This window comes from Python bivittatus, unplaced genomic scaffold (genome assembly GCF_059951505.1).
Source record: "Python bivittatus isolate LINGU-HERP-01145 unplaced genomic scaffold, Pbiv_v1 ctg000980_np1212, whole genome shotgun sequence".
Taxonomy (NCBI): domain Eukaryota; kingdom Metazoa; phylum Chordata; class Lepidosauria; order Squamata; family Pythonidae; genus Python; species Python bivittatus.
The window spans coordinates 13,203,922-13,218,206 of NW_028277125.1; the positions used below are offsets into that span (position 1 = coordinate 13,203,922).

At 36.5% G+C, this 14,285-nt stretch overlaps 1 protein-coding gene across 1 annotated transcript in view; it reads right to left on the bottom strand.

Annotated features, from left to right (window-relative positions):
* Positions 1–5,911, bottom strand: part of NLGN1 (neuroligin 1) — a 455,947-nt gene extending 450,036 nt beyond the window's left edge. Inside the window, exon 1 of the mRNA XM_088132065.1 lies at positions 5,131–5,911. Within this exon, the coding sequence (XP_087988191.1) occupies positions 5,131–5,623 (493 nt within the window). The 5' untranslated portion in view covers positions 5,624–5,911. The remainder of the gene's footprint in view (positions 1–5,130) is intronic.
* Positions 5,912–14,285: the final 8,374 nt, after the last annotated feature.

The window sequence follows — 14,285 nt, forward strand, 5'->3', positions numbered from 1 at the left end:
AGCTCCTTTTGTGGCTGGTATACAGTGACCATTTTTTAAATTGTTTATGTTTATAATTTTGCTTTACCAAGGAAAATTCAAGGGCAAAACCAAGAAAAACTTTACAAAAACGCATCTTCTAATAAAAATACAGCGCCTAAAATCAAAAGTATATACTAAAAAAGAAACACTCTTTTTTAGTAATTGTTTTGTACAGGTTTTAGGTTTTATGTAACTGTATATCTATTTATTGTTTTAATGAGTTGTGAGCCCCCAGAGTCCCCCCATTAGAGTGAGATGGGCAGAGATAAATTTAATAAATAAATTAAACAAATAAATATGTAAATTATTTTTAAAAGACAATTCAATTTCCATATTTTTCACATGAATGTGAAAGACTGTGCATTCGGTATCATGAAAGACTCTGCATTTGTACGGTAAAAGTTAAATGACCAAAATAAAGGGCAAAAGTGAGTTTTTGAAACATAAATAAATCGGAAGGACAACTTTCTGAAATAAAGGAATGTCCTTTATAATAAAGGATATATGGACACTGTAGGTTAAAAGAATAGTTCCTCCATTTTGGCAGGACAATAGAACACAATAGAATACAATAAAACTGGGAGACTCTGGAATAACCTAAATGCCACTGACCATTTGAACTTTTTGCCACTGATGTCACCTTTTGGCCACAGATGTCAACAGACGTTTAGCATCAGTTTACTAAACCAGGGAGGGGGTTCTAGTGACATTTACCCATAGCTTCCAGAGCTGAGTAAGAGGGCTTCCAAGGCAAGATGGGCTCATCTTGCCCTCTAATGTGCCTGTACATCAACTGTCTATATATTAATTCCATATGAAAAGTGAATCAATGTATATAGCAGTATAGAAAGGTTCTTTTCACAGGAAAAGATTTTCAACTCAAATCAGGGCTCCCTGCATGTGGAGGATCTGTATGTTAGTATAACTTCTCATGTGTAACAAATATACTGGCAATGGGATATGTGGCCATTGGAATTCTGAATCTATGGTGCAGCCTCCTACCACCAATTTTGTAGTCTCCTTGCAGTTTACAATAAAATATATAAATCTAAGTTAATAAAAATATTTAAATTACAGTTAAATTTAAACATTGGAAATAAATCAGAATATCAGCAATGAAGTGTTTTTTAAAAAAAACCTTCTAAATTGCCAAAAAAGTTAGTTCCCTCAATTCAATAGCAAGCATATTTCTGTGAGCAGAGTCAAATAAATAAATGATTCAACCCTGAGTTACTATCAGGTGGGTCTGGGGCAGCCAAACTTCCCCAGATAACACCATATAGCAGATCATATAGAAGAAGGTGTTTCCTCAAATACCTCTGACCAAGAGGTACCTTGGTTCCAAGGTAGCAACCAAAAATATTTTGTCCAGAAATGAGTTGGCAGTTACGATAATGTGGGTTTTTCGAGTATTTTGTGAGATCAGCCCAGTTGTTCCACTCACTATTACCTGAAGTTTCCACACTGGATACAAAGTCAACCCTATCTAGGGAACACTGCAGCAGTCAAGCCTGGAAGTTACCAATGCATGAACAAAAACAATCATTTTTAAGAAGTGGTGAGGCTAATACATCATACAAAAGGGGTACATTTGTATCCAGAAACATCTACATATCTACTGCTATATATATCTACTGCTTTGGGGAGAATGATCCCATTCAAATCAGAAAGATTGGACACCTATTTGAAACTGTGACCCATTCATCTTGTCTGAATCAGTTTCAGTTTATTATCCATCATCCAACCCATTACTGAGCACAGGCAGGGATTCATGCAGCCATACCATTATCTGGAGATGCTACATAGAAACAGAAAGACTTGGTTGTCCTCCACATTTTGATAGTATCCAGCTTTAAATCTCTGATGAAAACCCACAGTCATTTTGTGTAGATAATGAAAAATATAAGTGGCAGAAAGGGATATCATATAATAGCTCCTGTTCTGAGGTGCAATGGTCTCCAAAAGATATCTGAAATCTGACTGAGAAATGCAGCACCACTGCAGAACTCTGGTTCCTATTCCAGATCTCTCAGGCCATCCAGAAAGATAACAGAGTTCATGGTATCAAAGATGGCTGAGCAGTTGTGAAGAACAACTGAATCATGCACCCTCAGTTTATCACCAAAGATCATCCATCAGATGATAATTGCCAACTCCACCACTAACTCAAATAGGCAGTTTGAAATGGGTCAAGATAAGCTTGAAGATGGGAGACCATCGATCTTTCAATCATCTTACCAATGGAAGTTTAGAGATTGGTGCATTACTGCTCATCTTCAAGGGATTCTAATCAGGTTTCTAAAGAAGAATTGTAATAATTGTCCTCTTGAAACAAGGAGATGAATATACTTATTAATTCAGGACTAGGATAGCAGAACAGCTGGTTTACACAATTTGCTTAAATTGTTAAACGTTAGTCACATGCGCAGAATTTAGCTAAACTCACTAAGCTCTTAAAAAGTTTTAACCACTGTTTGCTCTTTATGACTTAGCTCATTGTATAAACCCAGCCTGTTTACTTAGTTTATGATTCAATGCATTGTACACACCTAGAAGATAGGCTAATTCAAGTAATAGCTTAATTGTATATTGTAACTGATATAGCTCTCTATGGACACTACTAGTTCAGAAAGCAAGTACAAATTAAAAATAAAGTCTAGCAAAACTGGAAGAATGAGGGGAATAATCAACCTCCATTCTCATTTCTTAGCCATGTAAGATCTATTGTTCTACTTTCTTAATAGAAGAAAAAAATTGAAGGAGAGAGTAGGAAGCATATTTAAAACAAATATGGAATATTTTCTCCTTCTTATTGCTGCAATTTTTTAAAATACACAATCCGAAAGTAATCATGTTGCTCTTATATCACTGCTAGTACAGTATGTTTAAATTTAATTATGAAACAAGAAAACACTCTTAGGGCTTAATGTTGGAAAAGTACTTTCAAATGTCACAGAATACAGGACATATTCTGGCACTTGATCAGGATTGGACACGCTTATTATTTTTAAATATGGTGATTGTGTGACAGCCTTCTACATTGTTGTTCTCCAACTTGCCTCAGATTTCTCCATCTTATGCATAAAGTAAAATTAACTGACACACTTTTCAAATACGTACATAATGAATCAATTTGGAGAATTATTTGAGGTGTTATAAGCTATGGCTTATGAAGCAGTGAATCAACAGTGGCTCCATATATTCCTCTATCTTTCTTGGGTTCTATGCTACCATTATTATAAAGGTCCTGGCTTGTATTAGGCCCCACTATGTCCCACACTATGTTAACAAACTACGAAACAAGTAATCTCGTTAATCTAAGCCAGGATCTTCTTGCTGGAGGCAACTCATGATAAGGAGGAGTTAAGGAAGACTGTTTGGCTCCCAAACGTATGCCCAGTTTCATAAACCAGATAATCATCTGAACCATATCAACACAGAGGAACAAACCCACAAATGAGAAACTCAAGAACTTTTTTCAGTTCAACTCAAGTGTTGAAAGTTTGCAATTTAATGTCTATGAAATTAAAAGTGAAACAGCAGCAGCCATGGATCTTTCCACAACGATTGATATGAGAAATAAAGTTGAATTACACTATTTTTTTCAACGAATAAATTTACAGAACAAAGCAAGAAAAAAATCATGGAATAGTAAATTATGTCAACGGCTATCTGACCCTTGTCATAAGTAATGAACTTATTGGTGACATATAGTTGAAGAATGTAATATTACTGTAAAGTTTTAATTGAATGTTCAAGTTTCTAATTGATTACCAGGATACTTTGTATGGGTAAACAGAAATTTAGGCTCCAAAGCTAAATGCAAAAAAGTAATGGAAAATACAAGAGAAATCAAATTCCAAATCTTTACTGTAACTCCTCAAAAAACCTTAATCTGAAAATATTTGTCAATCTGATGGTAACCTGGTACATCTCCATCTGTGATATCCAGGGCCTAGATCCAAATACAAACTGCATATTACTAGAAATTTAAATCCAATATCGAATGTCATATACAAAACCAAAACAATAAACCTGGTAAACAAAATAATTACTTTGTAATTCATACTTTTTCTTCTGCCAGAACAAAGTAACTATAATTCTGGAACTATAATTTCTTCTCTGGAAATAGTATTCAGTATTTTTATCAGATACCCAGGGGGAAAAAGTGAGTAATTTTATACAGCAACTGCAAAAATAGTTTCTGTTGCAGTCAAGGGAGTCAAGGCTATAAATGTTTCAGCTCATTAAACTCCCTACTATGTCACTGGCTCTACATGTGAAAAACACGCATTACCACTGAACTCCACTCCCTTATCAGATGAATATGCAAACAAACGCTCCAATCTTGCTGGGCATTAATGCTTCAGACGGGGAAAGGAATGTTTTTTTGTTTTTTTAATTCTCTTGTTTTTAAAACATTAGTCCTATTTTGCTGGTTTCCAACCACATTCATTACGAATATTTTCTTCTTTCTGCACCACAACCATCAACAGCATCCACCTAATTTTCTTTCCAGATGTTCCTCCCTAGGGTTTGAACAGTTTAGTTTTTGTTTTCCAACCCAGGATTTGTTTGGTGTCCACTTTATACATACCTCCTTTTCTACAAATTTTCTTGCCGGGTTTTCTGGCACATTCCTTGGATATTCTTTTGACTGAAAAATGAATAGAAGACTAGAAAATAACATGGAGCTCCATGATAGACGGTAGGAGCATGCAATACCATTAGCTTCAATATGGCCTGCTTATTATTTATTGTTTAAGTGCAGAAGAATCTCCTTCTTGCCTATCCATGCAATGGATCAAGATGTTGATGCATCTTTCTCAGGAGTCAATGGGAATGAGAATTAGGTACCAACTTTGACCTAAGGATAAACGTGCTGAAAAGGGGTCTAGACTAAGAGAAGAGAAAGGACAGCATAGGCTTAAAACTGATGCATACATAGAAAAGCTACATGCACACAGGTAAAAAAAAGTGAAGGAAGGAAGTTAGCATGCAGACAAAAAAGCCGTGCTGGCTACCAGTACACGTGGTTTCATTGTTTAAAGAAATATCAAACAGAAAAGTAAACAAAAGTTTCCCCTGCTCCTTAAGTAAATAACTCACCATCTTCAGTTGGGACATATATATTCAAATAGAGGCAGTCTTCATTCTGATCTTGTACGAAAGTAGAAACTATATCCAAGTTATTAGTAAACCAGACAGGAAGCATGACTTCTGGTAATCTGCCCTCGATGATGTTTTGAGGACATACTGGTGCAAATTGTGTTGCATTTTTGATGTCTGGCCATGGAGACGGTGGCTCGGGAGGTTGAAATCGGTGTTCCCCAATAGGTGGGGCAGCATAAGGAACTCCAAGAAACTGAATAACTGGCCCCAAAATTTCATTGTTCAATTCCTTCTTCATCCCTCTCAGCTTTCCAAAGTTGGTGGTCACCACTGGGTCAGTATCATCCAGCTTTTGGGATGATACAGCAGCCGTGTGAATCAAGAACCCAAGTATGCAAAAAGTAAATGTGACATCCAATCCCATGTGCACTGAGCGAGCTAGCATTGCTCTCCACACACATTTCAGCCACACAGATATTGGGAAAGCCATGGTCCCACATCAGTTGTATATCTAGGGTTAAAACAATGCTATTTGTATCCAGCAAGGCAGAAAAGGAAGGGGTTTTGGCAGGGACCAGAAAAATCAAAAATCAAATAAGTCCGAGAACACCCAAAAGCTCTTTGTATGGTAAGTATCTTCCAGTGATTTCATTCTTGCTGATGCAGCATCTTCACAGAGTCCTATTTATCAGGCTACATTCGATTGATAATTCAGTTTTCCACTGTAGCAAGATGAAGAGAGCATCCATTTAATACAGATTCCTCACTTATAAATCAATTCCAGTTAACTTCAGGTCTATAGCCTGGAGAAAATGAAAAATAAATCATTAGTATGAAAGAACTAATATAGGCAGAATAATAACTAGATGTTTTACAAGTTACTGTACATATATTAACAGTTGCCAGGGCCATGTAAAAAAAAAATTACTGAAGTAGTTTATAGTTCCTTGAGATGACAGATAACATACTGATTAACAAGATATTTATGATGTCATTTGCTGAGTTTCTTCAGAGAAATGCAGGTTTTAATTTCACTTTTCTAAAGCTGGACATATGGATTTAAGGGCTGGAATAAATGTGCATACAGTTTATTTTTAATGCTGCATTCTTTAACTAACAAAGGGACTTGCAATCAATTTCAAGCTTGTTAATGTTAGGCAATTTGGAACCATAAATCAATTATAATTTTATACAACTCTGAGAGATGCAATAAACACAAAGATAGTATGCAGACTTCTACAGAGAACCTCACTGACCTGAAGTATGTTACCAATCATCAGCAAAATGAAATTATTTTTTGCAATGTACTAGTTCCGAAGTACCTTCTGAAAATATGGTTTGATCTGAAGAGCCTAATTTGTCCCTTCTGAGGTTCCTTCACTCATTCTCACCGAGGAACACATATTATTTCTCTATGAAATCATCTCACATTGTTGAAGAAAGTAAATCAAAATTTACTAACAGATCTCTGAATCATTTGTGTTAGGTCTGAAAAAGTTTCTGTCTTGCAATACATTAACAATAGCAACAAAAATCACTTCACTTAGGCTGATCATACCACATGGCCTTGTGAAGCAAGAAGGAGATATAATGTATGCATTTAATTATTTGGGAGCATATCCTATCCTTCATGAAACAAGGTAACCAATCAAGTTTAAAGCAACAGTAAAACCTTATTAATGCTTTATTAACAGCATTAATAAAACCAAAAAAAAGTATTTTCCCAGTTCCCAGTTCCCATCACATGGCAGTCCATGACTCATGAACTCTCTGGGGGAGATGAGCAGCATATAAATTGAATGAATGAATGAATGAATGCCCGTACATCCAGCTCTTAAACAAATCTGATGCATTCCTTACAGGAAGATATTGCCCATTCATGTCCCATAGATATGTATGTGACTAATAGCTCCATTATATGGGAATTGTAGGAAAAAAACAGACCTTCTTTAAATCTCAGAGTATACTTAGAACCAATACAAAGAGAGGTGTTTCTCCATATCCCTGGATCCTAAACTTAAGGCATGGTCAGTCCATACCAGCATCTTGAATTTGGCTGGAAACGAACAGGTGACCATTACAGCTCTCCCAACACTGACGTTCTGTGATCTCTGACAGCTATTCCTGGGCACCATATTTTCAAGGACAGTGTCATATAAAGCACATTACAGTTCGATCACCAGTTACAGGATACACATAGCCAGGAGTAGGGTTCTGTGAAAGCCTGCAGTATGAACTTTAGTATTCCACATGAGTTCCTACACTCAGAACATGCTCAAAGTCACATAGGTGCTTCATTCTGTGTTAGACCTTTCTTCTGATTCACTTTATTTTACTTTCTCTTTAAATCAGGCTGGGAAAGGACAGCCATTCAGATCAATACAGGGTGCTTTTACAGGGGCACCTTTTGTAAAATAAGCTGGATAGCCAAATTAGGCCATGTGGAAAAAAGAAGTGAGGCCAGAAGAGACTTTAAACTTCTCATTAAAGAAGTGAGGCCAGAAGAGACTTTTTAAAACTTTCTCATTCCTAAATCCCTATATGTGAGATAATTATGCAGATAACATTTTTAGAACAAGGATGGGAAATATTTGATTGCGGGATCCTCTCACTCCTGATTTCCAGACGTCTCTTCAGCTCCATCCTAATTTGGCAGAAATTAGTGAAGGAGAAGGCCTATATGCAAATCTCCCCACCCCCCAAGTCACATCAGTAGCTCCTCTCCTGTTTTAGATAATTATTAGGTAATTTGGCTCAGGCCAAACCTACTGCTTGAAACAGAAGCCCAACAGATTTTATCAAAGATTAGCCAAAAAATCCTAGCCCATTTTTTTAGGAGCAATACCTTATCTGGGTAACTCTCTAGCTTGCCATTCAATGTTCTAAAATCCTAAATTCTTTTTTCCACTTTTCCACTATAACAAAAGCAACAAAACGGAGTTCTTTGAAGAGCATTGTTCATTAGGAATCATATTCCTTTTGTTTCCCCCTCCAGTGCATTTTATTACATATGAAACAAATATACAAGAAAATAGAGTTCACCTTTTCAGGAGAGAGACTGTTTTATTAAAAAGTGAGTTAGCAATTTCTAATGAGCATATATTTTATCGGCGCCCTGCATAATTTTGCAGAGCAAATTCAAAAGGCGAATCTGCTTAAAAGCCCATCTGCTTTGCCATTTAACTTATTTTACAAAGGAGATTATAAAAGCTGCATAGAATAGCAGGGGATCTGGTGCATATTTTAGTATTTCTGAACAATCTTTCTCCAAAGGCAATAAAGCAATAAAAGGAGCTTTTAGACAATTTCACTCATGCTCGGTCATCTCTCTTCTAATTTTAATAACATGTTTTCTGTAAAACTGTATTAAGGCAGGCATATATTCATCATTCCCCCACATGGAATCAGAAGATTTGTCTCGAACGCAGAGAATTACATGTAATCTTTCTTTTCCTGGGATACTGACAGTACTTAAATTCAACATCTATGCAAAATATCTTGACACTTGCACCTTAAAGGGTATTTCCTTTTTATAAACTTTTAGACTTCAAAGATAATACGAACTCTGTATTCATTGTTTTAGCTATAAATATAGATATATAAGACATATACTTAACTCATTTATAGATATAGGCATATGTACATTAGATGTATATATATACTTGGTAGGTCCATTTATCGTGTGCGTACTTATTAGTCTATATAGATATCTGTTTGTGATGTTTCTACATTGTTGATTGAGTTTTTATTGGTTTTTATTTTATGGTTGGGGGGGTTGTTGTTTTTATTGTTTTGTGTGCCACCCAGAGTTTTTGTTACAATATGGGCAGCTATAGGAGTATTTTACAACAAACGAATAAATCGATTTTCTAGTGTGATTGAGCCTTAGATACAAGGAGAGAGCTGATCTGCTCCTATTGTGAGATTTCAATGGAATTTTGTAAATTGGTACATAATACAGAACAGAGTTATAAGAGAAAAGACAGAGTTGTCAAGACGGAGTAAAGGGTCTTACTTAACTGACCTCACCAATATGGCTTCTAGTGTTTAATAACAATGGAATTATCGTAGAGAAGCAGATCTCGTAAACGTTTCCCCGTGACTTATGGATAGCTTGACTCCAAGATTAGTAGCCACAGATACTAATACTCCATTCATTTGTCCAGTTTTTTTCTAATAAAGCCATCCACACTAGTGCCACATCTGCAGATAGTGAATTCCAGAATTCATGTTATTCAAAAATATACTTTCTGAATCTCCCTTCCATTACTTGTAAAGGATGAACACAAGATGTGATGAACAAATAAATTCCTCCTCTGTATCCATATTTTCATGTCATTCATAATATTAAGTGTGTGTATTGTATCTTCCCTTGACCACCTTCACTCCAAAATTTCAGACCCCAGACAATTTTCCACAGCAATAGATCTGTTGGAAGAATCTCTTCATGCTGCGTCACTGAACTTTCATGCATTGAGAAAGGTGTGGAATACTCTAGTCATGCACTTAACAGTGTACTGACCAGGCTTGACCAGTTTTATTTCCACATGGGAATGTACATAAAAAACTGACATAGCTTCCTTTACAGCTGTCCATTATAATGAATGGTACATAAGATCATCCTCCAGTGAAGACATTATTACACTAACCTGATAAGGTTCCATGGAACACAGTATGAAAACCTTTTTCTAACAATGAGGTTTGGAAGGACTGAAGAAATAAATTTAGGATTCATGCTTAAAAAAAAAAATCCTGAGGCTGACTCCCCAAAGCTCAATACATAAATTTTGTTCTGTTGTTAATGAATATATAATCCATTACAACTTTTGCACAAAGAATTTCTCAAATTCTGTTGCCTACCTCTCCATTATCAGGTGTCTTATAATAATGTCTTCACTGGAGGATGATCTTATGTACCATTACTGTAATGACACACTAATGATAAGTTGCTGTGCTCATTAATGGAAAACCAAGATTTAAATATAAAATCAACTAACTGACATCAAAATGCACTGAAAAGTAAATCAGGTGAAATAACAAATCAGGACAATATTATTAAATAAGTTTCCATTTTCTCATTCAATGCTGAGGAAAAATATAGCATCCCACTCAGGATATTTGGGCCTGATCCCTTTGGATTCAGGTTTGAGCTAGTAGCTGCAAATACATAAAACAAACAAGGAACATATAAATTACAAATCAGTTTATTACAGCCCTAAAGCCAGATACAATAAAATATCTAATAGTAGAATTGTTATGTACTTCTATATATGTAAAACAGAAAAACAATAAGTATAATAGGTTCTAAAAATAATTAAGAACATATATAATAAAATAAAACAGAATAAAAATAGTATTATAAAAACTTCCAAACTTAATTATATGGCGTATTGTACAGATGGTAGCACAAAACTGGGTGACTTGGGAAGATATTTTTGAGTCCTTGTCCAAAAGAAGTAACATTAAGTAGAAATCACACTCCCTACCCGGACATTTCTTCAAGATCGGATAAACGAAGCTCTGTCTAGATTCCTCCTATAGGGAGCAGCATAGTAGTGTATGGCTTAGAGTTTATATTGAGCCATCACCACATGGACAGAACCAAAAATACATAGGAGTATCCTTAAAATGTCCAAAAAGGACTGCTGAGGGCAATGTATCCAGCCTGGCTAAAACTTCAGAATCATAAGGGATGATAAATATTACTGCATTACTGCAATATGCTGTACACGGGGCTCCCCTTGAAGAGCATTTGGAAGCTTCAACTGGTGTAGAATGCAGCTGTACAGGTAATAAATGGTGTTGGGTACTCAGCAAAGGTAACACCACTGCTTTGTGAGCTGCATTGGCTGCCAGTGTGTTTCCAAGTGCCATTCAAGGTGCTGGTTGTTATCTTTAAAGCCCCGCATGCCTTGGGACCTGATTATCTGAGGGACCGTCTTCTCTCAGTTATTTTTACCCGTCCAATCTGGTCCAGCAAGATGGGCATGGTCCAGGTCATCTGGTGGGGACTAGGAGGCATGTCTTTTCTGCTGTAGTGCCTGCCTTCTGGAACATTCTCCCTCCAGAGATTAGGATGGCCCCAACTCTGTTGGCCTTTCGTAAAGCCTTGAAGACCTGGTTATGTGCCCAGGCCTGGGGTCCTGAATGTGTTAAGGGCCCCATTTCCTAGTAATATTAACATCTATGGATTATAATTTTCTCAGCTGCTGTATATATTTAATTTTCTTTTGTATTGTGTTTGTAATTTGGTTTTAATTGATTTTATGATTGTTCGTCACCCAGAGTCACTTGTTTGAGATGGGTGGCCAAACCCAGTAAATGAATTTTACTTAGGCTTTTTTAAGCCTTGATGTTTTAAAATGATCTCTGTACAATATGCTGCGCCATTAATTAAGTTTGGAACTCCATATATTACTATTTTTATTCCGTTTTATTTTATTATATAATTTTATTATTTTTTAAATGCTGTTATACTTATCGTTTTTCTGTATATATAGAAGTACGCAACAGTTCTACTATTAGATATTTTATTGTATCTGGATTTAGGGCTGTAATACACTGATTTGTAACAAGGAACATACATCAAGTATGCAATGCCATGGCATTAGACAGCATAAGACTGACTTGCAGATGCAGCCATATAAGTGAAAATGAGGAAGAGTGGGCATGCCATAGTAATGGATTCCTGCATTAAGTAGAAGAGTGGTCTCCAATGTCCCTTCCAACCCTTAAATTCTATGATTCTGTGATTCAACTTTCAACACTGGCCTTCTGCATGTATGCTAGTAAACACATGAAATCATGGTATCATGAAAATCCAACATGTTCATGGAAAATCTTTATAAATAGAGCATATGAGAACTGCTAAAGTCATTCCATCTCATAACAAGGGAGATCCTTCTAAAAGAAAGATCCTTGAAGGAACTCTATGTTGCTGTTTTTTTATCACAGTACCATTCTAAAATTCCTGCTTAGACAGAGAAGTCTTCTAAACCTTGGATGGGAACCTCATTCCTATTTAACAGTTTTAAGCTTGTGAACGAATGCTACCATAATTCCTAATTGGCCCATGGGTATATTGTTCTTACTGTTATCATTTATAATTACCCAATCCATTTGGGGAAAAAAATCTATTGCTATGAACTTTCAAAGTGTCTTCCAATTTTTACAGCAGCATATCACCCAAGTTCATATTCAGAATGTAATATGGTATCCTTGTCTACCTTACACATCATCCATCATGAGTCATTCCTTCTTTGAATAAAGCAGCAGAAGAGCTTCTGTTAAAGGATTTGGCCTATTGCTGATGCTGACAAGGTGGGAACCCAGGATTGGTCAGTTAGTCACATAGATTCCTAGGCACAGGAAATATATATTAACATTTAATTAATTAATTAATTAATTAATTATGTATGCACCACCACAATCATTGCAACTCATTGCATGCCAACAGTATTGAACGCCAAGAAGTTCCTTGAGTACATTCTCTCCATCTAGGTCTGACCACGGTTATCAACCAGTATGATGAATGTGGTTTCTCTCCCATGCCCAGGATGAACCTTGACTGAAAAGGGTCCAGATAATTCATCTATTCTAGGCTACTCTGTATTGCCTCCTACCTAGCCCTCAAAAACCTAAAAAGGGAAAATTGAAGATAGATTGACAGTTATGTAAATTATTGGTTCCTGGGAAGGAATCTTAACATGAGATTGCATCATGGCTTCCTTCAAGGCCACAGAAAAACATTCTCCTACAATAAGGCATTGATCACCTCCTGGATCCAGGTAACCATGTTCCCCCCCAACCACTACAGGAGCCAGGAGGGGCAGGGATCTACCACAAAAGTGGCAGGGGACATACAGGTAACCACTTCACAGGAATCCACAGGCCAAAAAAAATCCCAGATAACATGGCAAGATGTCACTCCAGTCACCACCATAAATTAAATCCATGAAAGTCAAAACTCTGATGAATATGACAGACTTTGTCAGCAATACACTATGCAAAATGGTCATAATTGCTAGGCTGGGAACCTACTGATGACTATCTTCCAAGTAGGAAACTTCCCATCCTAAAAAGGCAGCTGATCAACACCCTGCCAGTGCAATATGGAAAGAGAAGTCAGAACTCTTCAACTCCTTTACTTCCATGATGTAGGCTAGAACTTGAGCTTTTACCTGTACTGAGTCAGATTCACTTTCGGCCTTCCATTACTCTCATTCTAAATTATAACAAGAGTCTTACAATTACAAACCTACTATATAGTGATACCTCTACTTACAAACGCCCCTACTTACGAAATTTTCGAGATACGATCAGCCCCGGCCCCAAAAATTTACCTCTACTTACGAATTCGCTTCGACTTACAAGCCATTTTCCGCCCGTGCCACGTGGTCCGCGGCCATTTTTCCACCCGTTCCACGTGGTCCGCGGCCATTTTCCACATGTTCCACGTGGTCCATGGCCATTTTTCCACCCATGCCACATGGTCCGCGGCCGTTTTTCTGCTCCTGACGTGTGGAATGGATTAACAGTAATTACATTGAACCTTATGGGAAAATTTACTTCAACTTGCGACCAACTCGACTTGCGATCAGAGTCACGGAATGGATTAAGTTCGTAAGTAGAGGTACCACTGTATTTTCCTTATAAGCCAAATAATTTTAAGTTTCAGCACCCTTATAACTTTAAACCAAAGTTTGTATTTTTCAAAGGTTGTTGCCCTTAGGAAATAAATATCTTGTCAGTTTATAGAAATAACTGACCTTTCAAAATGACAATTTCCCATAGGCTGAAAATTGGCATTCCCTAGTTATATCTGGCTCCATTCTTGGTTTAAGAATAGAGTTACATGAGCATACTTGTATCTTAGCTCCTGTGTCATCTCAGCCACCTTCTCTTCCACGGCTATCTCTTCCTCTCCTTTTCACCTAATCAAAGTTTAGCATTTTGTCTAATAGTAGTAAGCTTTATTAGGTTAATTGACCAATTCAGGGAAAGAAAAAAGAAAAGAAAAAAGACAAGACAAGACAATTATGACAGCAAACATAAATCATACAAAACTAATAATTATAAAACTACTGTATTCAGAGTACAACAAATTTACAAATAGAAAAACAAAACATATCACATTCAGAGAAATGACATCA